The 25,182-nt window shown below is 39.8% G+C and overlaps 3 protein-coding genes across 9 annotated transcripts; 1 reads left to right on the top strand and 2 right to left on the bottom strand.

Moving 5' to 3' along the window:
- Positions 1-816: 816 nt before the first annotated feature.
- LOC111225401 (nuclear receptor coactivator 7-like) lies at positions 817-14,085 on the top strand. Of its 6 annotated transcripts, none has more exons than XM_022750238.1 (16): positions 834-893; positions 1,713-1,938; positions 2,950-3,146; positions 3,451-3,530; positions 5,746-5,892; positions 6,406-6,576; positions 7,795-7,926; positions 8,011-8,195; positions 8,293-8,669; positions 8,768-8,927; positions 9,980-10,172; positions 10,410-10,526; positions 11,541-11,693; positions 11,936-12,031; positions 12,276-12,349; positions 12,473-14,085. In XM_022750238.1, the coding sequence occupies exons 2-16, from the start codon at positions 1,838-1,840 to the stop codon at positions 12,606-12,608; spliced, it is 2,319 nt and encodes a 772-aa protein (XP_022605959.1). In that variant the 5' UTR covers positions 834-893; positions 1,713-1,837; the 3' UTR covers positions 12,609-14,085. The 6 variants fall into 6 exon arrangements, with proteins under 6 accessions (XP_022605962.1, XP_022605959.1, XP_022605960.1 ...); XM_022750239.1 differs by having other exon boundaries at positions 6,403-6,576; positions 8,071-8,195; XM_022750237.1 differs by having other exon boundaries at positions 6,403-6,576.
- Positions 14,086-14,110: 25 nt separating this feature from the next.
- On the bottom strand, positions 14,111-21,626 carry selenon (selenoprotein N). The gene is made up of 12 exons (XM_022750236.1): positions 21,110-21,626; positions 20,158-20,275; positions 19,899-20,029; positions 18,693-18,905; positions 18,485-18,609; positions 17,764-17,901; positions 17,603-17,684; positions 16,742-16,930; positions 16,547-16,652; positions 15,654-15,766; positions 15,427-15,528; positions 14,111-15,183 (listed from the first exon to the last, which is right to left on the bottom strand). Exons 1-12 carry the CDS (start codon positions 21,296-21,298, stop codon positions 15,016-15,018), a joined length of 1,674 nt encoding a protein of 557 aa, XP_022605957.1. The 5' UTR covers positions 21,299-21,626; the 3' UTR covers positions 14,111-15,015.
- A 1,111-nt stretch (positions 21,627-22,737) lies between these two features.
- znf593 (zinc finger protein 593) lies at positions 22,738-25,034 on the bottom strand. 2 transcript variants are annotated; one of them, XM_022750881.1, is made up of 4 exons: positions 24,985-25,034; positions 24,404-24,643; positions 23,340-23,402; positions 22,738-23,160 (listed from the first exon to the last, which is right to left on the bottom strand). In XM_022750881.1, exons 2-4 carry the CDS (start codon positions 24,601-24,603, stop codon positions 23,034-23,036), a joined length of 390 nt encoding a protein of 129 aa, XP_022606602.1. In that variant the 5' UTR covers positions 24,604-24,643; positions 24,985-25,034; the 3' UTR covers positions 22,738-23,033. The 2 variants fall into 2 exon arrangements, with proteins under 2 accessions (XP_022606602.1, XP_022606604.1); XM_022750883.1 differs by having other exon boundaries at positions 24,404-24,611; positions 24,985-25,018.
- Positions 25,035-25,182: the final 148 nt, after the last annotated feature.

Below are 25,182 nucleotides of genomic sequence, written 5' to 3'. Positions count from 1 at the left end.
TGAGCAGTGTTGAATACTTCATGTCTTAACAAGGGACAATTTATAGAGGGTTTATATGCTGTAATTAAATAAATTGTCTAAAAAATAGTAATGTAATTTAATTATTTTAACCCAATTTAAGTGAATTTATTTTGATTTGAAAGATTTAATTGTTTTATAACTGAAATGTTGTAATGAAATTAAACACACAACCTAATTTAATCAAGTACATTTAATTTAATTTAGTACAGTACATTTAAATTGACAGAGCAAATTCAATGTAGATATTTCAGTCAAATTTAATGTAATTTAATGAAATATAATGTAAAATAATTTAATCAAGTAAATTTGACTTAATTAAATACAGTGCATTTATATTAATTGAGTAACTAATTGAGTTAATTTAATTTTTATTTGTTTGTGTAAATCATTCTATAATGTAGCCTAAATTAAAAAAAAAAAATTCAATTTATTTTATTTAACCAATTTTAAGTTTTTTAATTCAATTCTTAATTCAATAAATTTAACTGTAATTTAATTGAGTAAATTTGATATATACTATATAAATTAATTTAATTAAATCTATCATCTTAATGTAATTAATTTAACTCAATGCATTTATGTTTATTCAATTTTTTCAATTTAGTTTAATTTAGTAAGTGTTATCTAAAAATGTAACATAATTTGACTTAATCTTCACACTTGAGACATGGATGCAAGATGATTCACTCCCATTTCCGACACCTGAACGTCTGCCGGCCGGGGAGGAACTATCTTGACAGTTGGTCCTTTGAGCACAGGGCGGAGCTTGAATATCGAACTTGTAACTGTTGTCTGCAGTGATATCATAACACTGCAATATGAAAACGCGCTCATATGACCGCCACCCGTCTCCATCCCTGGGCATGACACAGGTCAGTTAAGAAGCTGCTCTGTCTATTTCCTGCTCCTGCGAATTCTTCATCTCTGCTGAGCTGCTGATGTAATATTTTTTTCCTGCCATAACGGCTGCTTCGATTATTCTGTAATGTCGTCTGAAATGCTTACTTCCTCCACCGTGATAGGTTCACCAGCAGCATTTACAGGAACCAATTTGTTATCATTTTTTAGCCATATGACTGAGTAATGTTAGGAGCTCTTGGAGGATGCAGGATACAGCTAAGCTAACCCTGTTGTTGCTGGTAACCAGAGATGACAGGGAAATCACCAGTCAAAGGGATGCAAGCCTTTTAATGCGGTGTGAGTTGCAGAAATTAGGCTTTTGGAGGATGTGAGCCTGGTGCATTCCTATGACATGATATGAAAATAGTCTGATGTCATGTCTAAATGCAGCTGTGTACTTTACAGTCAGGAAATACAGTGCCTAATCCGTTTTAGAGGCAACATATTGAATTGTATTAATATCCTTTTTAGCTTTATCGTAGGAATATGGAATATGAAGTAATTCAGAAGTGCTAAATGCACCTAATTTGTTCCCTTTGGTCAGCACCCTTGAACCCACAAGCTCAAACACACCAATTGCAAGCACACTCACTTACCAATTATATGGATTGATTGACAGTTTAATTGAATTGGAAAGCTGGCTCCATTATGTTGCTAAGTGTCTAGCTCACTTCCTTATGGGGTCATGTGGCTGCAGGTACAGTAGAGCTTTTACTAGCCCTGCTCCCTCCCCCTGCCTGGCTGATGTTTGTAAGATCAGCTCATATTTTATGATTCCCTGTGTTATGTAGGTGCTGTAAACTGGGGCAAGAGGTAGGCATGGGGAATAAAAGGAGGAGGAAGGATGCCAGCTGAGCCCCTCATCCCTCTGCATCTGCCACCACTGCAAGCTTCAGACTAAAGAGAGAGACAGAAAATGGCTCAGTCTGTAAGGAGGCTGGAGACTTTAGGATCCATGGACCACGAGCCCAAGAGGGACAAGAGCAGGAACAGCTACTTTGGCAACGTTAAGAGCAGGTCAGACCTCTAAATACATGGATTACTGGAAAGAAATACAAAAGAGAAAGCTCCAAGCAGACATGTGACAAGTTTGGGTGGCATTTGCTTCTCAGATTTAAGCACGCAACAATTCATTCTTTCATTAGAAGGTGACAAAATTTGAGATTAAGTCTGTGATTTTTAGCACAAAATGCACATTTTCACCAGCTAATTTCAACAGCTGTCACTGAAAGACTCCACCAAGCCTGGAACTCACTTCCCCAGCCATCTCGCAGACTACTCCCACTCCCTTATAAATAACTGATCAGACTGTGAATGTTGCTCTATACAGTTATTCACACTTTATATATGATAAGCTGTGAATCCGTGAATCCTGCTATTAAAGGGAAAATCTACCCTACAACACCATTTATATTTGACTGTGGAAGTTCATTCCTGACTTTAAGGAGCAGTACAGAAATAATCTAATCGACAATTTTTTATAACTGAATAATGGTTTAATACATATTTGAAACATTTGCATTTGCTGCTTTTCTCTGTCTTATGTGACACTAAATTGAATATCTTTGGGATTTTGACTGTTTGGGAGACAAAACAAGCAGAATCATTATGTTGTGATGGTCATTATCTGATATTTAAAGACCAACCATCAATTAATTGAGAAAATAATCAGCAAAATAATTGATAATTAAAATAATCACTAATAGAATTCTAGATCTTTGAACTTCAAGCTGAGTAGCAGAGACTGCGGAGTTCATGAAACACGTTGATGGTCCACAGCTTTACTGTTAAGGTTCACACTCACTGCTCCTCTATTGTCCTGTATTGTGTTTAACGCTATGTGGTGAACACAAAACAGTTTTCCAAGGTAAAAATGAACTAACTAACCAGGAGTGTGCACTTACTCAGTTATGACATGCTATGAGTGTGTTCAAGAATAAAATCAAACTGTATGTGTGTGCTGATGAGTAACCTACTTAAATATAGTGCAATAGGCATTTCATCTGTTTCTTCTTCTTCTTCTTTCAGGCTGGGCTCCAAGCTTCCTCCTGGCATCTCTCAGCCTCCACAGTTCGCTAAGCGGCCCTGGGAGATTCAGCCTCGGGCAAGAGTGATGCAGGAGTCCACAGCAAGCAGCCAGCGTCAGCAACAGCCCATTGTGGGCCGGCCGCTCAACCACATCCCCCATATCAGAAACCCCAAGCTGCGGCAATACTACCTACAAGGTACCCTGGCAGTGTTTGGTCTCCCCAGGCAAGGCACAGGCTGTTTGTATCAAATCGAAGCAGAAGTAGCTGTGGGATGAACTCCATCTTGAAAATTTACATTTTATAATTCTCATACTGAGCCTGTTGGCAATTTCATGTCTTTGCATAAAGTTATTTCCATACAGATTCGACTGGCAAGAATATGACCTGCAGTTGCTTGTATTAATCCTGTTAGCAAGTGGTGCTGAGGCACTGCTTCCTCATGCCTCTACTGTGCTGTGGATGTTTTGTCATAAGATGTGACAGGAACTCTGTTTTACAGGGACTTCATGGGATCTGAACAATACTGCAGTGAAGCAAGAACACTTGGGTGGACTGTCAGATGACAGCATGAGCAGCAGGGTGAGTCACATGTCTTTGTTTTTGACTTGTTTTAACTTTATTTTTACTCCTTGTCTACATTGAGGAACACAGCTGTGGGAAGAATTGGGAAGTTGTGAAGTGACAGATATTGCTGCGTGTATATATATTATCTGATTAGGTAAGCCAGTGCAAGGTGGTTTGGTTTCACAATTTATGGTCCTGAAAGAGTTTGATAATGACTGTTCAAGGTTCATAGATGAGCTGTGTGTCAGAGCTGTTCTGCGACACCATGGGGAAACAGCGTCTGTTACAGAGCTTCTACAACAAATACAGCCGGAGGAATGTATATTCAGACGTTTATTCTAAGGTATTTGTCAGCTTTTTGATTTTGCTGCTGAGCTGTTAATTAAGAATTCATACAAAGAAAGAAGCCCATGGTCTGTTCTGTATTATCATGAATCTGGAAACGGCGTTAGTGCTTATTACTATGTTCTCTAGTCTGACTTGTTTTATCTTTGCTTGGAAATTTACCATATTTTCCTTGTGTCCCCTCCTCTTGTTTCTTCCTCTTTTTCTCTTCCATATACATTTTTTTTGTTTCTTTGGAAAAAGTGACTTGAAGAGATTTGTACAATTTAATTAAAATATCCACATTTTGAAGAGAGACAGTAAAATCAAGCCTCAACCCATATTCTCCATAACTCCTAATAATCCAGACCACAAACAGTATAAACCCTCTTGTTTAATTGGCGAAATCCGATGTGTGTGTATGTTACAGCTACAGGCAAAAACATTACTATTGCTATTTTTCTTCTATAACATGTCTTCTTTCAGACTAGTGGACAGAAAACTTATAAAATACACATTTAGGTGTTTAGTTTACTACACTTTGTCTATTTGCATCTGTAGATTGCAATTTCAATAAATAGGGCAATTTTCTCAAAATTTGTATTTTCTCATACTCTGAGCCAGAAATCTCCATTTCAGGAGCACTTACATACACTAAACCTTCCAGTTTTATCTATCTATATATCTATATCTATATCCTGATGGCTTTTACAGAGGAGTTTGTTCATACATAGTAGCATTCATAGCCTGATTTACGAAACAATTTATTCCTAAAAACATGATGAAATTCAATTTTTTTTAATGGTAGTTGACAGTATTTTCTGATTTATGGAGTGATAAACAGAGATGTCTAAAATCCCCTCTATAAAAACCTTTTTGCTCTAATATGTAAATAAAGTGAAACAGATTTTTAAACCTGGCTTCATCCAATGTTTGGATTTCTGTTCTGGAAATGTATGCAAATCAGAACATATTTAATTAGATAATGCATAATTTTCATATTTAAACATAAAATTGCGAAAAACTTGTATCACAAAAAATGATTGTCTTAATGTTAGATATCACCATGAAACTTTCCAAGCTGATAACTACTAGTTGAATTTTTACCCTATTCACCTGTAGTATCTTGCCTTAAATTTTGTTAAATCTAAGTGATAGATTTCAGTTTTGGAAGGGAGATTGCAATCAGTAACCAGTTTATTAGGTACACCTAGCTAAAACTAATTCATTAATGGTACCTAGCACTAACTACTGCAATAAATCCTTCCCTTGTGAAGGGTGTAATGTTCAGTTTTTGTTGTAACTTTGACTTAATGGTCATGCAGTTTGTAAGTGCTGTTGAATGTTGTTGTGTTTTACTGAGAAGAAGCATCTCTCATAATGTTGAGATTAAAAATGGGTTAGCTGAACATCAACCTTTTTTAGTCTCAGGAGTGTGTGTGTGTGTGTGTGTGTGTGTGTGTGTGTGTGTGTGTGTGTGTGTGTGTGTGTGTGTGTTTTTTTTTTAAATATTCTTTATCCAGATATACAGTACATGTATTAATGCACACAATTATGCCCACACAAGCACAAATACAGATCCAAAGACACGTCCACATGCTCACACCCACACTAATGCACACCATTTTTCATTGGTCACATAATCTGTCAGGCGCCGGTAATCTAATTTAGGTCAATGGATCCATCTGTCAGTGGATGACAGTGGATGATGCTTAACTCCTCATTGCTCATCATTGCTGTACAAGCGCAGCCCCTGTTGTGGCATCTAAGCAGCTTGATGCACTGGATTTGTGACATTCAAAAACTCTCCTAACTCATACAGAAATTTTAAAAGTTGAGGTCTGATCATCTACTGAAAAACACCATTCAGAGATCATTTTTGTGTGTGTGTGTGTTTGTGTTTTAGGGTCTCCCTGGGGACACAGTGTTCAGCGTCTCATCTCAGTTCAACAGTAACGGCACATCCTCCGCAGAAGAGAGCAAAATGGGCCACCATCCCTCCCATACCCCTTCAAATGTACCCTCCTCATCTGCTTCCCTCATCCCTAGAGAGGTAAGAGTCAGCTGTAAGCACGATGGTGCCTGACATGTGACGCACACACTGAGGGAGCTCATTAGGTGTGTAAAAGGCTGCTAATGAAACAATTTTTTTGCCTGCTGTTGTTGACTGGATTTGAAATGCAAAACAAGACCTTTCCTCTTGTCTGCCTCATGACTTTAACTGCATGTACTGAGCTTCATGCAGGAAGTGAACTGCTGCACCTTAAATCCATTCAAGCGATCAGTACATCGCCCAAAACGTATCCTTATGAGCAAACTGAGATTGATAATACAGTATATGATATATTAGTCATTATCATTTTAATGACATACATTGGAAAATGTAGCTCAAAAACTAAGCCCCCAGCCCCTCATTCACAACCCTCATGGAGCTAAGATGTGACGACAAACAAAGAGAGGTTAGGATATGCAGGCTTGTAAAAAGAGGAAGTAGTCACTCCTGTCACTTGGTTATATGTATTTCAATGTCAGAGCTACTCTTATCATGGCTTCCATTTTGAAGCAGCTGGTCGTACCGAAGGGGAAAAACACCAGTCAAGGATCGTCTCAACCAGAGCTGAAGCCAGACTCTGATCCTAAAGAGAAACCAAAGGCAGAGAAGGACCAAGACTGTTTGGATACACTCCCCGCTCCGCCACACTCCCCCTCACCAGAGGCAGAATATGACAAACTACTGGTAAGGAGAAGAAGTAATTGCCTTTTACTGTATAGTCTGCAAATTAGAAAGCACTAATTTTTCAGTATTTTTAAACATACAGTATATGCGTAATTGAACTACTCATGTACACTTCCTCAAGCAGTGTACTGAAAGACAGTTTTGAGGTATTTGAACTTTACTTGAGTTTTTCCCTTTAATGCTACTTTATACTTTCACTCCACTACATTTATTTGACAGTTTAAAATATGAGATCCAGATTAAAAGATATTGTAAGATTTTACATAAAAAAAAACAAAACAAACAGTATCTAGATGTTACAGCAAAATCAAAGAATTTCTTTTCTGCCCCACTGAATATCCGATGACCCCTCAGATTTATATTACATGACATGACTTCTGACAGTAACACATGACACTTCAATTCAAGAGACGTAATCACTGTGTAAAGTGAAAACAGAAGTGTAATTGTGTTTGCTGTCAGTAAAGTGAAACTCTTTTTTTTAAATGAAAATTATTTTGTATATGAAAATGAAGAAACCACTAGCAAAGAAGAAGAGATGCTTTATCTTCATTATTAAACAGATCTGATCCCATTAGCGGCTGTTCATCTTAATAAGATTTTTTCCAGTTATTTGAAACTTCTTTGCTGTGAGAAAAAAATGAGCCGATGGGGATTTTATAATGGATCAAATGAACAGACCGTTACCGTGGAAACAAGCAACAAAACAAGACACAGTAATTAAAACATTACAGCACTGCAGTGCAGACGAAAAAAAGATCATTCTGTTCTCAGTGGGTGCAGAAATCTGTTTCCAAAATTCTGTAGATAGTGAACAAGCGGAAAACATGAATCATGAGAAAAGAAAATCCGATCTTTTTCTTTTTTTTTCTTGCTTGATTTGTATATTGCAGTTTCATCGAGAGCAGAAAATGACAGGAAATTGTTAAAAAACACAATTTCTCAAAGACCAATCTATCTTATTTAAATTGCTGATTTTGTCCAAAACACCCCAAAACCCAAATATAATAAGTTTACTACCATAAAAAAAACTTACAAAACCAGCAAATATTTACATTTGTAAAGCTACAACAGTAAATTTTATAAATAGATGACTAATGAATTAAATAAATAAATGGTTAATTGATTATCAAAATGGTTCACTATTCGTTTTAGCCCTAATTTGATAATCTTTTTTATTTTTTTTGTTAACACTGATTCTATGTGTCATGCTGACAGGATGTGGAGGCGGTACCATTGCCTGATGGACAGCTCTGCCTATTGGCTCTCCCACCGGAGTGTTGTCAGGGGGAGGGGCCAGAGGTCATGCCGTACCTCAAACTGTTCTGCCGCTACATCACTGACCGCAAGGTGGGTGACGAGAATTCTGATGTTTGACCTTACAACTGCAGTTGACATTAGTCAGCTCACATGAACATGCTCTGTCTCTGTCAGGGTGTCGTTTCCGGGATCCTGTTGGTGACTGCTAATAAGATCTTCTTTGACCCGTTCAAGACACTTCCTCTGGTGAAGGAACACGGCTGTGAGGAGTATCTCCTGTCGTGCTCTGTCGACAATCTGGCATCTGTCTCCTTCTTCTCTGACATTTCACATGTTCACTTCAACACCTCCCAGCAGAGGTCAGCAGTGATTCACTGTTCTTAAATGACACACACACACACACACACACACACTCAGGTTACAGGAGTCACTCATTTCATATTCTTTTCTTTTTAGGAGAAAAGGAAAGAAAATTCTCCAGAAATTGAAAACCTCCAAAAGCCGAGCAGGCGGATTCCCAAACCACAAGGGGGAATCGGTTCCAGCTCTGGTGTCCGCAGCATCGTCAGAATTGTCCAGTCTGGCTCTGAGCTTGACCAAAGAGGTTTCTGGAGATGAGGAGGCAGAGAGCAGAGACATGGCGGAGGCAGAACGGGAGTTTGATAGCAGCCCGCTGGAGGTACTCTCTGAGGAGTCTGTCAGCGGCCTGGGAGTGGCTGTCCTGAGCAGTGCTGCCACCTTCTGCTGTGGAGGTCAAGAGGTGGCGAGCAAACTGAAGACGGAGCTGCTGCACACGGATGACACAGAGAAGACTAACAAGAGTCAGACTGCAGGTACAAATGTGAATTATGATGTGTGTGACAGATGTATTATTTCCTTGTTTTTTTTTTCTCAAGCACGAGTCCACCCTTGTTTTCTTTTTGTTTTCCAGTGCCTCGTAGATCATCAACAGGAAGCCCTGGGAGTCTGATGTTTGTGCGCCTGCGGGTTCAGCTGTCTGCAGGAAAGAAAAAAGGTGTAGGAGGTCTTCATCTGGGGTCAGCCAAAACCTTACCGCGAAGGGACGCCTGGCTTGCCCTTTCACAAGAAAGGTACAGTAACTAATGGCAGAGAAACAATCTCCTGTACAATGATCAGAGATATTCATGAGATATTCGTGACTTTGAGTCACTAATGTGGGTCAAGCTCCAAAAACACTGAATCATATATTTCCCATAAGACAAATCAATAGCAGCATATCAGTTTCCTTTAAACCCCACACTTGCTATTTGTAATTCAGGTTTTAAGCTCAAAGCCAAAAAATAACCCTGATGATGTCTGTGTTGTAGTCAACATGATGAGTAAACAGGCTGTGTGTACATTGCACCTTTTAATAAGTTTGATACTTGTTGCTCATCAGCTTTGTTTAGCGTGAAAACGATGCCAAACCTGATTTGTCTACTTCAGTTTAAAATTAACATCCATTCATAAAATTTTCTCCTTGTGATGCTTAAACTGGCCACTGCTGTTGTATATTAACCCGTTCCATCCACCCTTTTCTCTCAGTGAACACTAACATTACCTTGACAAGAGTTAAGATACAAAGGTTGCTCTTTGGGAAATAAATCTTTCAACAGTTAGCTACATATGATCACTGTGTAAGGCGCGTAAAGCCGCCAAACAGTAACTATTTAACAGTGTTGGGAGAGGCAATTACTCAAGTACTGTATACTATATTATATGTGGTAATATGTGGTAGTTGCTACCTTGGTAGTGGCTAATGGGGATCCAAATAAATAAATAAATATGTAACTGTACTGTAGAGCTTTTAGCTTATTGAATTTGAGTATTAAGTATTTAAACTTTTGCTACTTTAAACTTCTACTCCGCCACATTTTATTGGGAGATTCTGTGCTTTTAACTCCTCTACATTTTTCACAGCTATAACTAATAGCTATAGTTACTAGTTACTTTATAAAGAATCTTATGAAAATGAAAGAGACTTCACAGTAAATTCATAACAGCACGTTAAAAGCATGAGTTGCATTCAAAATCTATTCAGTCTGCTCCTGGTATTGTCTCATTTCTCGCCTTGTTGACGCAGCTGTTGCAGCCGTTTATCATTTCCAACATTTCTGAGTGACTGCATTCTTTCCCACTGTAGCTCTGACGAGCTGTATGCCTACCTAACACACTGTCGACCAGACTTGTGTATACTTGAGGGAGGGGAGGAGGAGGGGGAGGCAGACCGTGACGAAGAGGAGTTTGTACTAATTGAGGACAAAGAGGAGGACGAGGAGGACGAGGATGAGGAGGAGGTGTTCCAGAGGCACCGCAGCTCAGGGGACGACTGGGAGGTAAGCGGGTTGATTTCAGTCTCACGGGAGAGTGGCGATCTAGCCAGTGTTTCGTGGACATTTGTGTAAATAATGGAGAATAAGAGGTGTGTTTGTTTGTGAACACACTTGCCTCAAGGTGAGAGTCACTACAGACGGAAACACCTGGTTCTTGGTGAGGACAAAAGGGAGGTTTCATCGCTCCTGATGTTCTAGAACAAACCGACTGTGTTTTGTTTTTAACCTGTTCTTTTGCAGATGGTGCTGATGGAAGACGGTGGGGACAAACCAACCCTGGTCATTGACAGGGACCCTGAAGGACTCAATAGTATTGTAGAGAGCAGCCACATTTTGGAAGCGTCACATGTTAGAGAGGTGAGTAACACAGAGGTAGTATGAAGCATAGAAACTCTCCAAACACATGTCTGATCTGTAGCTGGAGCCAGCTGCATCAGCGGTTTGTAAATCCATCATAACAGTAGGTTTGTGTGTAAAACGCTTCCTAAGGTCTAAGACCATGGGCATGGGTTTAGTTTCAGAAATTGGCACAATGAAGTTAAAGGTTCTTCAACAAAAAAGAAAGAAAAGAAAAGAAACTACTAATAATGTGTGTGTGAATGTTTTTTTTTTTTTTGCCTTTACATACATTTATATAAATCCAGAAACAGATTGTGATACATTTGGTTATGATGCTCTCCATAATAATAGTAGTATTAAAAAAAAAAAGGTACATTAATTGCCGCATTGTTAATTACTAATCACCATTACTAATCATAATTAAAATCATGTCAGTTTTTTTATTTTTTCACCTCCACCTGCAAGGTAGGGCAGTACTGGGACCTGGGAGGCCGAACCCAGGGCTAGGAAAAGCCTTACACTTTAGGAATGTCTTAGTATTGTATAAACTGGTTGCTAGGAAACATCTGTGGCACTGTGCAATCACAAGCAATTAGCTTTATAAACAGGAAGTCACCACAGCTGTGACATAACTTCTAAAAATAACAGGTTCAGGGGGGCAAATGATATATTGAGTTTAACTTGTAAATGTAGGCATGTAGGCAGTTTCTTTAACATTCTGTGCATTTCTAAGTTACATAAAATATTTACGCTGTTGGTTAACACTTATACTACTTCTCAGAAACTGGTACAACTGGCAGAAGAGTAGGCTGATTGTTGTGTGGATCAAAATTATGTTGATTTATTAATCCTTGGATCATTACTCTGAATGTACACAGATATCTACACAGATGGTATCTACAGTATCTTGTTAGCATCTAGATATCAGGATCTGGCTCTGTTGATATTTCTAATCCTTCCTTCCCTTCCTTTCATTTTTATTTTCATTTTATTTTATTACATTTTTCTCCGCTCCTTTTCATCTCTTTCCAGTTATGTAAGGAACTTCCCCCCAGGACAGTCGGCCATACCTGGCACCTGGCTTACAGTACGTCCCGTCACGGCGCCAGCCTCAAGTCTCTCTACAGAAAACTCAGTACCACAGACTCCCCTGTGCTTATTGTCATCAAAGATGCACTTGATGAGGTAAAAACACTAATCTCTAATATCAATTAGAGGTGTTTCTAAAAGTGTCCCCAAAAATCCTTGGGAAAGGAAGAGATCTTCATTGTCTCTTCTATCTATCTTTCTCTTGTTTTGTCTTTTTCCTGTAAAGCACTTTGTAATTCTCATTTTGAAAAGTACTATTTAAATAAAGTTTCCTTGCTTCCTTTGTAAATTGCCATGTTTTTTTATTGTTACTGTCTCTTGTGACATTTCTTCATCAGATATTCGGGGCTTTCCTCTCTCACCCTCTGAGGCCCAGTGAGACTTTCTACGGCACAGGAGAAACATTTCTCTTCATGTTGCACCCTCGCTTCAAGGTAAACCCGCTAACAACTATACTGAGGGGTTTTTCTTGGGTTTTTTTTTTTTTAGCTCAGCTGATTTGTAACATATCTAAACATCACAAACTTTTTGATTTTGTATAAGGTCAACGTGCAAAGTGTCAGAAAGCCATTAATACAATCCAGATTAAATGACTAAAGGGGAAGGGTATGGATAGCTGCATGTGTCAGTCTTTGTGACACTTTCTTTTGTGGTTATTGTGCCGCTGTCTCTCTGCAGTGCTTCAGATGGACTGGAGAAAACTCTTTCTTCATTAAAGGAGACTTGGACTCCTTTGCCATTGGTGGAGGGAGGTAATGCCCCCCCACTTTCTCTCTTACATACAATTTACAGTATACTTGTATGTTATGTGAAAACGATCATGGATAATCAGTCAAACCAAGTTAAAGAAAATACTTTTTCTGTTTCTCCTGCAGTGGTCACTTCGGTCTGTGGGTGGATGAGAATTTGTACCTGGGCCGCAGCAGCCCCTGCTTCACTTTCAATAACTGTTGCCTCTCAGAAACGGACGACTTCCGAGTCATGGAGCTGGAGGTGTGGACATTCAGCTGAGGACACTGGATCAATGTTGAGTTTCTCCTAAACTCATCTCTTCGCTGCTGATCAGCTTTATCAAGACGGTATTTATCACTGAGCAAAAACATAAGCAGCTGCTCGCTCATTTCATGGTAACATCCATGTCAAAAAAAAATCTGAACTTCAAACTGCTGGATTCGTCCGTGTGATTAAGTGCTGTGGATTTTCGTGAAATGAATGAGGCTGATCCTGAACAGCTCGCTGTCCCAGAGTTGGATCTAATGGTGGCTTGTTTCATGGCTGACTCATTCCTGTGGGTTTGGCAACCAAACTGAGTTCTGCTGTAGTGAGTAGAGAGTAGAGCTGAACTGAAATGGGTTCGTTGAATCCTCAGTTTTGAACGGGAGTAGGTTACAAGTCTCAGATAATGCACTTTGCTCTTAATGTGAATCAGTAACTTCTCAACATTTGTGAACATGATGGAACATCTTTCTTCATAGGTAATGCATGTCCCCACTTTCATACAGCTGTGTTCAGTCAAAGCTGAACCTTTGAAACACACTTTAGTATTCTTTCCGAATAGATTTCTAAACTGCACGTGTACAGCCAACAGTCCCGCTAATACAGTTCTTTTCTCAGCCACTGTTCATTTCTACAGGTTTCAATCATTAGCTTCATAGAGGGCATAAATGAACTCATCACAAGAACTGTTGGAGCTCGAGTTTGAGAAAAGCTTTCCACCTGAAAAACAACCGTACCTGCAGTGAATCTTAAGAGCCTCATCCATGACTATTCTGAACTCTTTTCATTTCAAGTGATGACTCATACGCCACTGTGGTGTCTGAATGACACAAAAGACTCGATTATTACTGCAAATTAATGCAATTTTGTCATTCAACTGTATCCGTAACATGCTCTCAGTCCAGCTCTCCCCGTCTACTTTGCTTACATTGTACAGTATTGTAGATTAGTTAATAAAAATCAGCACAATGTGAAAATTACAAAAAAACAACTTTGTATGCTTGATTGTTGTACTTGACAGAAAGAACACAATTCAACTGGTAAAAAAAAAAAACTCTTTAATTCCACCTTGTGAAAAAATGGCACAAGATAACTGTTTCTGTCCTAAAGGTTTCAAGGTCAGATATTTCACGTTGACAGGACCTTGTATGACTTCGAAAGTGCAACACTTTTATTCTCATTTATCAAAATGCACTGTCACTACTTCAGGTGGGATTTCTTGATCCCCAGGTTCTTGTTTTTTTACACTAAAAACAGGAATTTGGTATTGAAGAAGAAGCGTTTCTTTTTGTATGACTTGAAAAGGTGAAAATAGACATACTGTGAAAAACAGCTAATGGTAGATCCAGGTTTGCCACATTTTCCCCTTAAAATATCAAGGATGTCCGTGTCTTGATGAAGACACAAGCAAACACATTATTCTGACTGGAGCCTAAAAGAGGATAACAACAGTACACGGTACTCCATGTGCCTTTCAGTTCAAGGATCAAACAATTTTTGATCCTTTGATCCAACCTACTGAATTTCTTTGTGCTCAACAGCTGCCCTAGCTGCAAGCCAGCTACTGTACATGTTAAAAACAATGTTCTTTGGTGTGTTTACATCCTCCTCTAAACAAAAAAAATCTTCAAAATATTCCAACATTTGGTTTCAAACTCAAAAGTACAAGAAAACAGCTGAATTAAACATTTTATGTGCCGCAGTCCAGTTTAATTTTTCCTGCTGCGTTTGTCCCCTGAGGCAGAGAAGGGTGTTCCCTCCAGCAGCCTCGGCAAAGAACATCAGGCATTACCCAGCCCACGGAGGGCTTTCAGGCAAAGTCTTCACAAACTGCTGAAGCACAACTGGAGGCAACAACTGCCCCGGCGCCGCCTCTGGGTACCCTCAACAGCAGGAAAACTCACTTTGTCATTAAATATTGCACGTGCAACACCAGGATATAAAAGAAGGAATATCAAATGTTGCTTCGTGTCGTGATGCATTTATGATTTGTCTTTAGGATGGCACTGGCACTTGCACTCAAGAATGACTTGTCAGGCCTCTGTCTACATGTTATACCAACACTAATCAGCAGCTGCGAAGCAGAGAGAGCAGATCTAAATGTGGTTAAATATTTGTTACTGCTGAGTGCAAGGCCTTTATATTTCATGAAAGTATGCTATATTGACTAACAGTACAGTATATGTGCCGTTTGTCACAATACAAATACTGTATATAAAACATTTCTGACCAGGAGAGATGCCCAAAATAAATAGTAACAAACAGCATAGAAGGCAAAAACGTTTCTCAGCTGCCAACATAGATGAGAAAGCTTCTCTATATAATTGTTGGAGGGTTTTCCTTATCTTGGATCATTACCCAGAGGAATGATTGTCATTTCCTCCAGTTTAGTCTCTCAGGCTCTATCACACTCACACACACATTAATGTGCCAGGTACTCCTTAGCTTTCTCCAACCCCTCTTTCAGAAAGCTGATATAAGTGGATGTAGAGGGGTCCTCAAACCCTGCAGAGAAGCTGAAAGTTGCTCCTTCCTCCTCTGGTTTCATGGCTGTCTCGTCCAGGAAGAAGTTGGCATTGATGTGGTGGACCTAAAACCACACACAAGATGTAGATGAAAGGTTTTACTGAAGCCTAGAAAACCTAGAAGATGATGCATGCATGTTACTGTATTTAATTTTATTTCACTGATATCAGCCTCACTGTTAACTATCCTACAGTGTGTTAAGTTAGTGGTAATGCAAACCCAACATTTAATGCTGCTGTTAGTTCACATTAAAATTTCTTGATCTAACACTGATATCATTATGATTGTATATTACAAAAATACTTACAATGGTTCCATTAGGCATCGCCACCATCATCTCCACAGGGAAGTTGTACTTCTCCAGGTGTAATCGGGCCTTTTCACTCAACACAGGGTTCTGCTCATCAGCCTGATAAAAGAAGAAACTTAATTAGAAACAACTGCCCTTAAAGTAAATGCAGGATAAAGCATTTTTCCGGCCAACTTGCTACTGGCTGCTTACTAACTGGAGTGTGGAGTGTTGTAACTGCTCACCTGCATATTCTCCAGCTCTTTGACCAGAGACCAGCTGCTGATGAAGCTCTGGTTGAGCAGGGCCAGGACGGGCGAACTTTCCAGGACTGTCTCCCGGAGAGTTCGCCCCGAACCTTCAGAGGAGTAGAGAGGAGAGAGAGATGTTAAAAATGCCACAGAAATACACCAAAATGTACAGTTCAAAATTGTTAATTTCAGGTACTAACTTGATTTGCTTTTAAAGTGGTACTATGTGACTTTTGCTGAACTGAGGCCACTGTGGCTACAAGTGACAAGTGATGGAATAATGCTAAATGCTAAAAGGCAGTTTAGCTACAAGTGGAGCAGAGACATAAAGTTTGCTAAGTGGCTCAGTAACGTGCCTTAAGTTTTTTTTATATTAGCTAACATTAGCAACCATAAGCTACTGGTCACACCAGACCAAAGCAATAAAACACCTGAATGTATTAAACTGAGCAACAGTGGGCTTTATTGCTTATGAATTAAACTTTTCATCATCTTATTTCCTCCTTTAAAAGTTGGGTAGTCTTGCTCCAATATAAAGCCAGTGGTCTGAAACTTTTGAAGCCAAGTGCAGGCTTTCTTACAAAAAAATATAATATTTCATAATATAGCATATCGTCACTCATAATAAATTAATATGGAATATATTTGAGGAGGAACACTCAGATGCTTCTGCTGACTGAAGATTAAAGTAACTCCATTTTTCCCCAATAGGCTTCCAGACTGTGGAACGCCCTTGCATGAGAAACTGAGTTTTTGTGGTATCATTTTTATAAGCCTGCTTTTTGTCATTTAGCCCATTTTTAGCCTCATAATCCAAATCTTACTCCTCTCAGATGTCACTGCTAGTTTACAATGCTGTGCAATGACCTAATTGTTAATGGTCTGACCTCAGCAGGACTGGTCGTCTAATGCTCCCCAAAGCAGAATGGAATGCACCAGCTTCTTCTCTGCTTTGGCTCGCTCAAAGGCCTCTGAAAAAGGCAGGTACGACACCTGGGAAGGAGAGCAATGAGAAACAACAGTGTGCCGACTACATGCTTCATGTCAAATACAGGCGAAACATAAGCGATGTGGATGTTTACCTTCTTGAACGGGTAGAGGGTGACCTCCAGGCGTCGGGTGGCTTCTTGCCGACTGATCTCTGAAGTCCAGTGGATGTCTTCAAAGACAAACTGGATCGGCTCACTGCTGCCGTCCCGACTGTCGATAATGTTGCCGTCCTCGTCCATGATGATGGATGGAGTGGACGGGCCTATGGACTGCAGCTCTAACTGTAAACACATGAAAAACGTTTAATACAAGGAAACCTTTCACAGCATAGCATTATATATTTGATATATACTTATATACTTGATCTGTAACTTGCTAATAGATAATCAGTCAAATTTGGTCTGGTTTAGACAGTAGTACATTGAAATAAGCATCATATGAAAAAGACTCAAAGAAGAAGAAAAATCTGTGGAAAAAAAATCAAGCTCATTTTATGTTAACATATAGAGGACTAACAGAAGCAAAAACAGGAGCTTAACATGCGTTTACTTTCACGTAGCTCAATGAAAAACAAAAAAATTCTAGCAGTAGGGGAATATAACAAGAAAATGCTGTCATAATTTTGAAAAAAAGACCCACCAAACTCATTATTCACATCAGGCCACGCTTTGAGGAGAACAATAAGTCAGAACAGTGACGTGAAACATTTAGAAAGACAAAAAACCTGAAACAAGACACTCAACTGGAGAATAATTGGACTGAATCGGTTTAATGTGGCTTAAAGTGTCTTAATGACTGAGAACTAAATCAGCGTTAAATAAAGAATTAATACGAAGGGCACTCCATCATGTGGCTGCACAAAGATAAGAACACTACGTGCTGGAATATCACATAAATTAAGTAATACAGGCCTCAGTGCTCTTTTAAGTAGAAATGCATCACAGCAGCTGTACCTGCGGCAGGTATCCGATGTCCACCTCCATGTTGCTGCTCTCACTGGCCCCGTACAGCCACTCCATGTCCACATTCAGAGACCTGCAACACAACAGGACGTGTCACACCGGCTCTACAGTAGCTTACGACAGCATCAGGACGCTGTGTGCAAAGGTTTTACCTGTCATTGGGGACGTAGAGGTGGAAGTGGCGGACATGAGATGCGTCTTTAGAGAGGACGATGTTGCCAGTGAACTGGCCCGGGGTGAACCAGAAGGGAAAGTCCGGCACATCGTTGAGCTGGAACTCTGCATGAATCCTGCAGAAGAAAACAGAATGAGTAGTTGAGTTTTAAAGTCTCTAGTGCAAACGAGTGGTCTTGCATTTCTATCCTCTTAATCACAAATTCTGTATACTTAACATTACTGCTGACCATTTTCCAAAGCAAACCATTACTTGTAGTTTGACCTTTCAGGCAGTAATAGGATTTATTTAAACAGATTGCACAGACTTTTGTCTGTGTTGCATTGCTGTCACGTGAAAATACAGCTTTGAAATGTTTTCAAACTGTGACATCTGATATTTGAGGCTGTTAAAAGTATTGCAAAATGTCTGAACAAGATGTCAGCAAGTCAAACCTGGGGGAAGAAAAAAAGCAAACATGAAATGCGTAGTATAAAAGAGACAGTTTGAAATCCCACATCCCTTTAGTTTCCAAGTGGATCAGTTTCTGCATACTCATTTTAAAGCAAAACCAATGACTGCCTGACAGACATTAATCTAAAAAATGCATGATATGTTTTGGTTGCAAGTCAGCACTAATGCAAAGTGTACATAATTTCCAAGTTAATGGGCAAATGGATGAAAAAGCACCATATTAGTCCTGTGTGTCTCCTCCTCACCTGAAGACAATGTCATAATAAAAGTCACTGCTGGCACGAATGCAGGCAACTGCGCCCTGAGGAGCAAAACGTGATTTGATGAAGGGCCGAGGATGGAACATACTCAGCAAGGAGTGGATGAGAACCTGCGGCAGGAGAAGAGCAGTTTGTCAATATATCGATTACAACCTAACCCACGATTAAACAGCAATGTTTTTTTTTAGGATACCTCTTTGCCTTTTGGTGTGGGAGGGTGGTAACGATTATTGGGCAGGTATCCAGTAAAGATGTTGAGCTCGCTAGGAATCACCCACCACGTGTCTCCCACTTCAACCTTGTTCTTTGGGGGCAGGAAGACCCTGAACTGGCTGGCAGAGAAGGAAGAAGAAGGCACTGCTGGGGTTTTCCAAGACCGCAGCCCACTCAGGGAGCTGTGAGAAACCTGCAGGAGACGGTGGCAGAACGCCAGGAATTTCATCAATTTCCTATTGGTAAATTCTTTAAAACTAAAAAAAATCTGTTCAGAACAAAACTAAGAAGAAGTTTCTTTATGCTACAATTTAATCAGTATAAGTTGATTACATGTTAATTTACTGCTATTTCATTGTTGATTCAATTCTTGGTTGCTTGCACATTTTGAGTGAACTGCATTCACAAAAAGCTGACTCAGACAAAGAAAATTTACTGCAAAATTTCAGATTAATAACTGAATTAATTCCAACTATCTCAAGTATCTTGATGTGATGGTTATTTACAAAAGCTGTGTTTGACCTTTCAGAAATCAGCGAATGTGTGACTGCTGCAGACTTCTCTCTGATTTTTGGCTGTACCGCAACAGAGGGGCCAGCCATATAATTACGAATATCCCTGACTGACTGAGTGACCATATTTCCACCATGGGTCAATGCCACGTCATTGAGTTGGAGTTTCCTCATTGGCTGTTCTCTTTCAAAATGATTTGGTGCAAACAGTTTCTACGAGGGGGGCATTTACAGCCTGCAGTGTATCCAACTTAGTGCATTTGTCGCTATATTGATTGACTATTTTCAAACCAGACTTGGTATAAACCTAGTGCATGGCTGCAAAGTGTATGGGTGCTACCAAGGGGCTTAGGGCTACACCTCTTGTTACAGGCAGTCACCTTTCCACCCTGGTTTCCCAGCTGCTTGGGAGCAGCAGGGAAGCAGAGAAGTGCTTCCAGTTCACTGAGCCTTGCCTCCATTATGACAAATAATCTACTTTTATTTCATGTACCATTATTACTAAAGGAGGCAGAATAATAACAAAACATAAGACACACCAAACAGGGCCAGAGAGAGCAGGATAGTGGGAGGGAGAGAGAAGGCATCGCTAAGACATCGCTAACTGCCAAGCTAAAGAAACTAGCAGATCTGAATAGCATGTAAACTGTACAGTTGTAAAGAAATTGTCTTACCCCAAGGAAGCCATCCTTGCTTTTTGTCATAGAGTCAAGCAGCAGAGGCTGCATTTTGGCCTCCAAAGTCAAAGTCTCTCCATTGGGTTCATGGATCACTTCCTCCTCAAAATCCACAGGGGGTGTAATCCCTGTGAGGAAGCCGTAGGCATCAGAGTCAATGTAGGGTTACACAGCATGTGACCAGCGATACTGCGCTTTTGTTAGTAAAAGAGGAGAGGGTGAGGGGACACACAGAGAAAAACATAACGTAATGTACCTGTGAGTTTCTCTGCAATAGGTTTAAACTCCTCCGGACTGAGATAAAGGTCATGGTCGGTGTCTAAGGAGGAGAAGAGAAAAAGCCCCTCAGCACCCAGAGTTCGAACACTCTCTTCCTATTGGAGGGACACATGCGTTAGACTGGTCCTTGTTGTCATTTCACATGCTTCAGGGATTTTCAATGCAGCATTAAAATTGGGCCAGTGAGCCATCATGTCACATAACACAAATATCTTAGAAAATGACAAATTGGAAAGAGATGGCTGACAAAAACACTGCTGCAGATGTGCACTTCTTTTATGTTGAGGTATGATATTCTTTTCAAGGACATTACAGTACCATAGCATTTTGTCTAAGCATTCATCAGCAGTCCTGCCTGGATAAAGATCAGCCCAGAGGCCACAAATTCCTAGCATGTATTTCAGTCGACCACCCTTTCTCAGACAGATGCGTGCCTACTAGCGCATGTACAATGGAGGGGAAAGGAGGGGGAGGGAGGCACAAGAACAACTTGGAGACCCTCTGTAGGCAAACAAGTGTGGATTTAAACAAGAGGCTGAGAGCTACAACCCCCTAATAAAACTCCATGGGGTAGGAAAACTGCAGATGCGGTGTTTTAAGGCTACTGAGCTGTCTGACAAATAATTACTCTGTACACATTTTTTAGGAGAGTAGCATTGAAATACAACAAGTCTTCCTGTAGAGATGTTACAGTAATCATACAACATACAGTAATAATCGGAAAATGCACTTTAAGGCCAATGCAAACTTTCTACTAGTAGAGCTGGGGATTGTTAGTTTTGGCATGTGGCATGCATCTCTTACTGAGAATCTATAATGTGTCCGTATGTTTATTTCTTATCAGTGTTTTCAAAATAAAAATGGCACTAGGTTAAGATCGCTGCTAAATTATGGGACGTGTATAACGTTATTACAGATCTGGATCTCACATGACGTTGGACGAGCTGGGCATCTTGATAATTCTTGATCCCAAAAGCGAGAAGAGGGACAGCACCGACTACCAGCAGGGTCCACATCCCCCTGTAGATCCAGGAGCCAGAGCCCGGACTCTGATGCCCATTCTGTGGCGAATTTTTGCTTTCATCCTCGGGGATTCTTTTATCCACGTCTGCGGCCATCCTCGACCTCCACCAAGGCTATTTAGACGAGGGCATGGTCGTGGGATAACGTAGAAAAACCGACAATTACGTTTCGGTATAAACTTCCTCCTTTAAGTGTTTAGAATCTACCGAGAGGTCTGTCGTCCACGAGCCGGGGACCGCACGTCCTTTCTGGCCGTTACACTCGCTGGAAACAGCTGGGAAATGTTAGCTAGCAGCACAGATTTCTTATTTCCCACATCTAATCTGGAAACCATATGGATGTGGTTAAGATGCGTCAAGTGAGCAAGCAGTAGCTCGGATAAAACCGGACATTAGGTGTTTGCGGGCTCGAAATAAAACACTCGTGTGCCTACATCTAGCCAGTCATATGACCTCCGCGCTCCTTGTGATCTGACTTCATAGCGTTCCGTACGGAAACCTTAGGGAAGTGTAAAAGTAAAGGATTTTTAAAAGCTAGTCTCAGTTTGTATCTTGAAATGTATTTTCGTGATTCTCACATGTGTGCTTCCTGTCCAGAATGATAAAAAACGCTTTTCTGAAACGAAACCCAGTAGTTAAGTTAAAAATTTCCTAACGACTCTCCGCTCGGCTCTTATTCCTCCTCACTGGAGGGTATGTTAAGTCTGTTGTGTGGAAATGTTGTTTTCTTTCGGCCATGTGCGTTATCTTTCCCTTCTCGGGGGATGATTGTGACCCGAGTGACGTACGGAGAGCTGAGGGCACGCTAGTTTAAACCTAAACTTATCTTGTCATTTCACCGTCGAGGACCTTATTTTGAAGGTGATAACCGGATGTTCTAATGTACATTCTTTCCAGCTTGGCAGGAGTTAGGAGCTGGCACAGCAGTCACATTTAAAGGAGCAGGGCTGTGTTGTTCATCCCAGGAATGTCTGTTAACAAGCTTCAATTATGTTTGCCTGCCAAAGGGCTTTGTCATTAAATCCGTTGTAACTTCATGTGTACCAGTGGAAGTGAAGGCTTTGTTTCTGCTGGACTGCCCTTAACTGCCTTTTTTTTTAACATGTTCACAATGAAATTTGTATCTCTGTAAATTTGATTTTGCCAACAGTGAGACAAAGACCCTGTGCCTTCAACACTTAAAATGAAACAGTTTATGTGTGACCTTAGTTTTAGGTTACAATGAAAGCCTGGACATGAGTTGCATGCAGTTCCAAAAAAATCAGTTTGTTCTTCTCAGATTGTTTAATTCGATTATTTTTACAGGGCTGAACAGTTAAAACTTATCCTGCTTACAGACATGTGACTCATCATCCACAGCTCCAGTTTCCTCCATTCAAATGAATTATGAAGGGAAAACAAATGACAATTCAGTTTGATTGTCAAGTTAGGTGAAAATATGAAGTATGTCACAAGGAAAAAATGACCTCTGGTTGAGAAACATTGCTCTAACTACACCATGTTGTGCTGTATAAATGTAATCTGACTGAATCCACTCCATTTTATAGTTTATTATCATTCAACACATTTCTACACATACTCAGTATTTACATAGGTACATGTTGCATGACACTACCCAGTGTAAGGTAAGGCTTTCCAGATAATGGTGATACCCAGAAGTTAAACAACCAGTTACATAACAGCTGGCTGAAAAAACAAACATTATTTGTCACAAAAAGGCATTTAACAATGCACCTGGCATTTGTGACAGCAGAAAATCACGTGGGCATTATCCATTTTGTCAATGCTTCTCTTATTGAGTTATCAGTCCATGAGTTAACGTGGGCGGCTCTCAGTCCATGTCCTCTTCCACAGTCTGTGTCTTCACTTCAACAGTTTTTGGGGGGATGTAGGAGCCCATACCTGCCGCTCTCTCTGCCTCTGCTTGGGTGTAGGGCTCCTCTCTGAGCTGTTTCAACCTGGATGGAGAAAAAAAGAGATAAGCTCAGAAAGTCAGATTGTTATCTATCCATAGTATTGTACTGTATGCTATGGCATGGAATCCCATGTGAGCAAGAAGTAATTTGTTGAATGAATTTTACATCACAATATGTGAGCACAGACAGAATGACAGATATAAGAGATACTGGTGCCTTACCGTCTTTTGTGCACTTTACTTTTGAAGTGCTCTTTCAAGGATCTCATATCCACAAAATATCTCCTGCAAGACATAAAGTACCACTGTGTTAAAAAGCGACTCTGTTGACAGAAGAGCTGAAACAATGAATCAATGAGTCCAGTGGTTCCCAACTTGAAACCCCCAAAGGGTCCCTCAAAAATTTGAAGGTGATTAAAGGGATGACATAAGATGAATGTATTTATGTTACACAAAAAATGGGCTTCTTTTTTCTGACTTTTCTCGAAATTTTGTTGATTTTTTTCTTGTGAAACCCTGCACACTTCACATCTTCAGGACTGAATCTAAAAATTTCTTTTAACTGCTTACAACTCTTGTGTCATAAACACTGGTCGGGAACCACCGAATTAGTCAAATGACAGAAAAATTAATCAGCAACTATTTTGATAATAGATGTTCATCACCATTTTTTTTCAACCAAGAATGCCAAAAGTTCCCCAAGTTCCAGCTTCTCAATTGTCAGGATGTGGGTCTTTTCTTTGTCTTATGTGACAGTAGTATAGCTGGGTATCATTCAGTACTGATACCGATACTTTGACTTCGATTCCAACTCTTAAAAGATACTTTTATCAATACCAATTTTATCAAATCCATTTGAACAAACAGAAAATTACAATACACCTTGCGGTACAAATTCTAGTTTTACTTTGGCTTTATTTTTAAACTGGGTTTCTTTCTACACTCAAGCTCGTTCCTGAAAATAAACAGCCAATCACCCATCATTATTAGATCTTTGTCCAAGCATGCTGCATGCTTATTGGCTCACTGATGCTGATGAGATTTACTCATTTACTCCTTATAAATCGGAATTTGGTAAGGAATCCTCGATAGTATCAAACCAAGTCAACCAGTCTATAAAAGTATTGTAAACGTAATATTTTGGAAATTTAGACGAAACAGATAAAAAAAATAATAAAGAAAATAATTAGGAAATAATAAAAATGTTTATGAATTCCCCGTTAAAAAGCCTAATTTCAGTTATACTTCATGTGTGTTAATGTAAAGACAAACAGGGAGAAACTTACGCGCAGTGTAAACAGTAGTGTTGTGCGCATCCTGTCACGTCGTAGTCCACGTCCTGGTGCAGAAGTTTGGCTGCTGTCTCAGGCTTCATGTCTGTGTGGATCTGGTCCAGGTCTTTGGTCCTGCGCTTTGTCTTCCATGTCTTGGCGATGTTCTTCTTCTTGTCACTCTTGTGGTTTCCTTTTTGTTTGGACTTCCCCATCTTAGATCCTACAGGGCAGGATGAAACACGACCTGTCAGGCTGCAGGGATCGACACAGTTAGAGTTATTTGTAGGCGAATATCACGGGAAAAAATAATTACGCTTCACTAATTTTCTCCACCAGGGTTTATGATTACCAAAATCTGTCCATGAACTACGGTTGGAAATTGCAGTTACCATCTTATTAACAGTGTAAAACAGAGAGTCCAGATGTTAGGTTAAACTGTTAAAAGTGGCCATTTTGTGCCACTGCCACCGGCTCAAATTCTATGGGATAAACAAACTGGTGTTCAGCTGACTTCTTCGGCTGAAGAAAAAACAATTATTTAGTAGATTTACTTCTAAAAACCCTTCACAGTTCCATTTTAAGACTTTGCTTACCTTCCACGCGTGTTGCCGAGAGAGATAAATGTACTTCCGGGTCAAAATAAGACTTACATACACCTGTTCACCTATAGAGAGCGCCAAATACCAGTATTTGGGGAAACGACCAGAGGAAAAACGATAACTGGCATTCTATAAGCAATAATAAAATTAAATAGTAACATACAAAAAGTGAACCAACCTCTCACTCTGATA

Source organism: Seriola dumerili, unplaced genomic scaffold, assembly GCF_002260705.1.
Source record: "Seriola dumerili isolate Sdu_G_001 unplaced genomic scaffold, Sdu_1.0 BDQW01000149.1, whole genome shotgun sequence".
NCBI lineage: Eukaryota > Metazoa > Chordata > Actinopteri > Carangiformes > Carangidae > Seriola > Seriola dumerili.
This window is presented reverse-complemented; position numbering and strand designations above follow the sequence as displayed.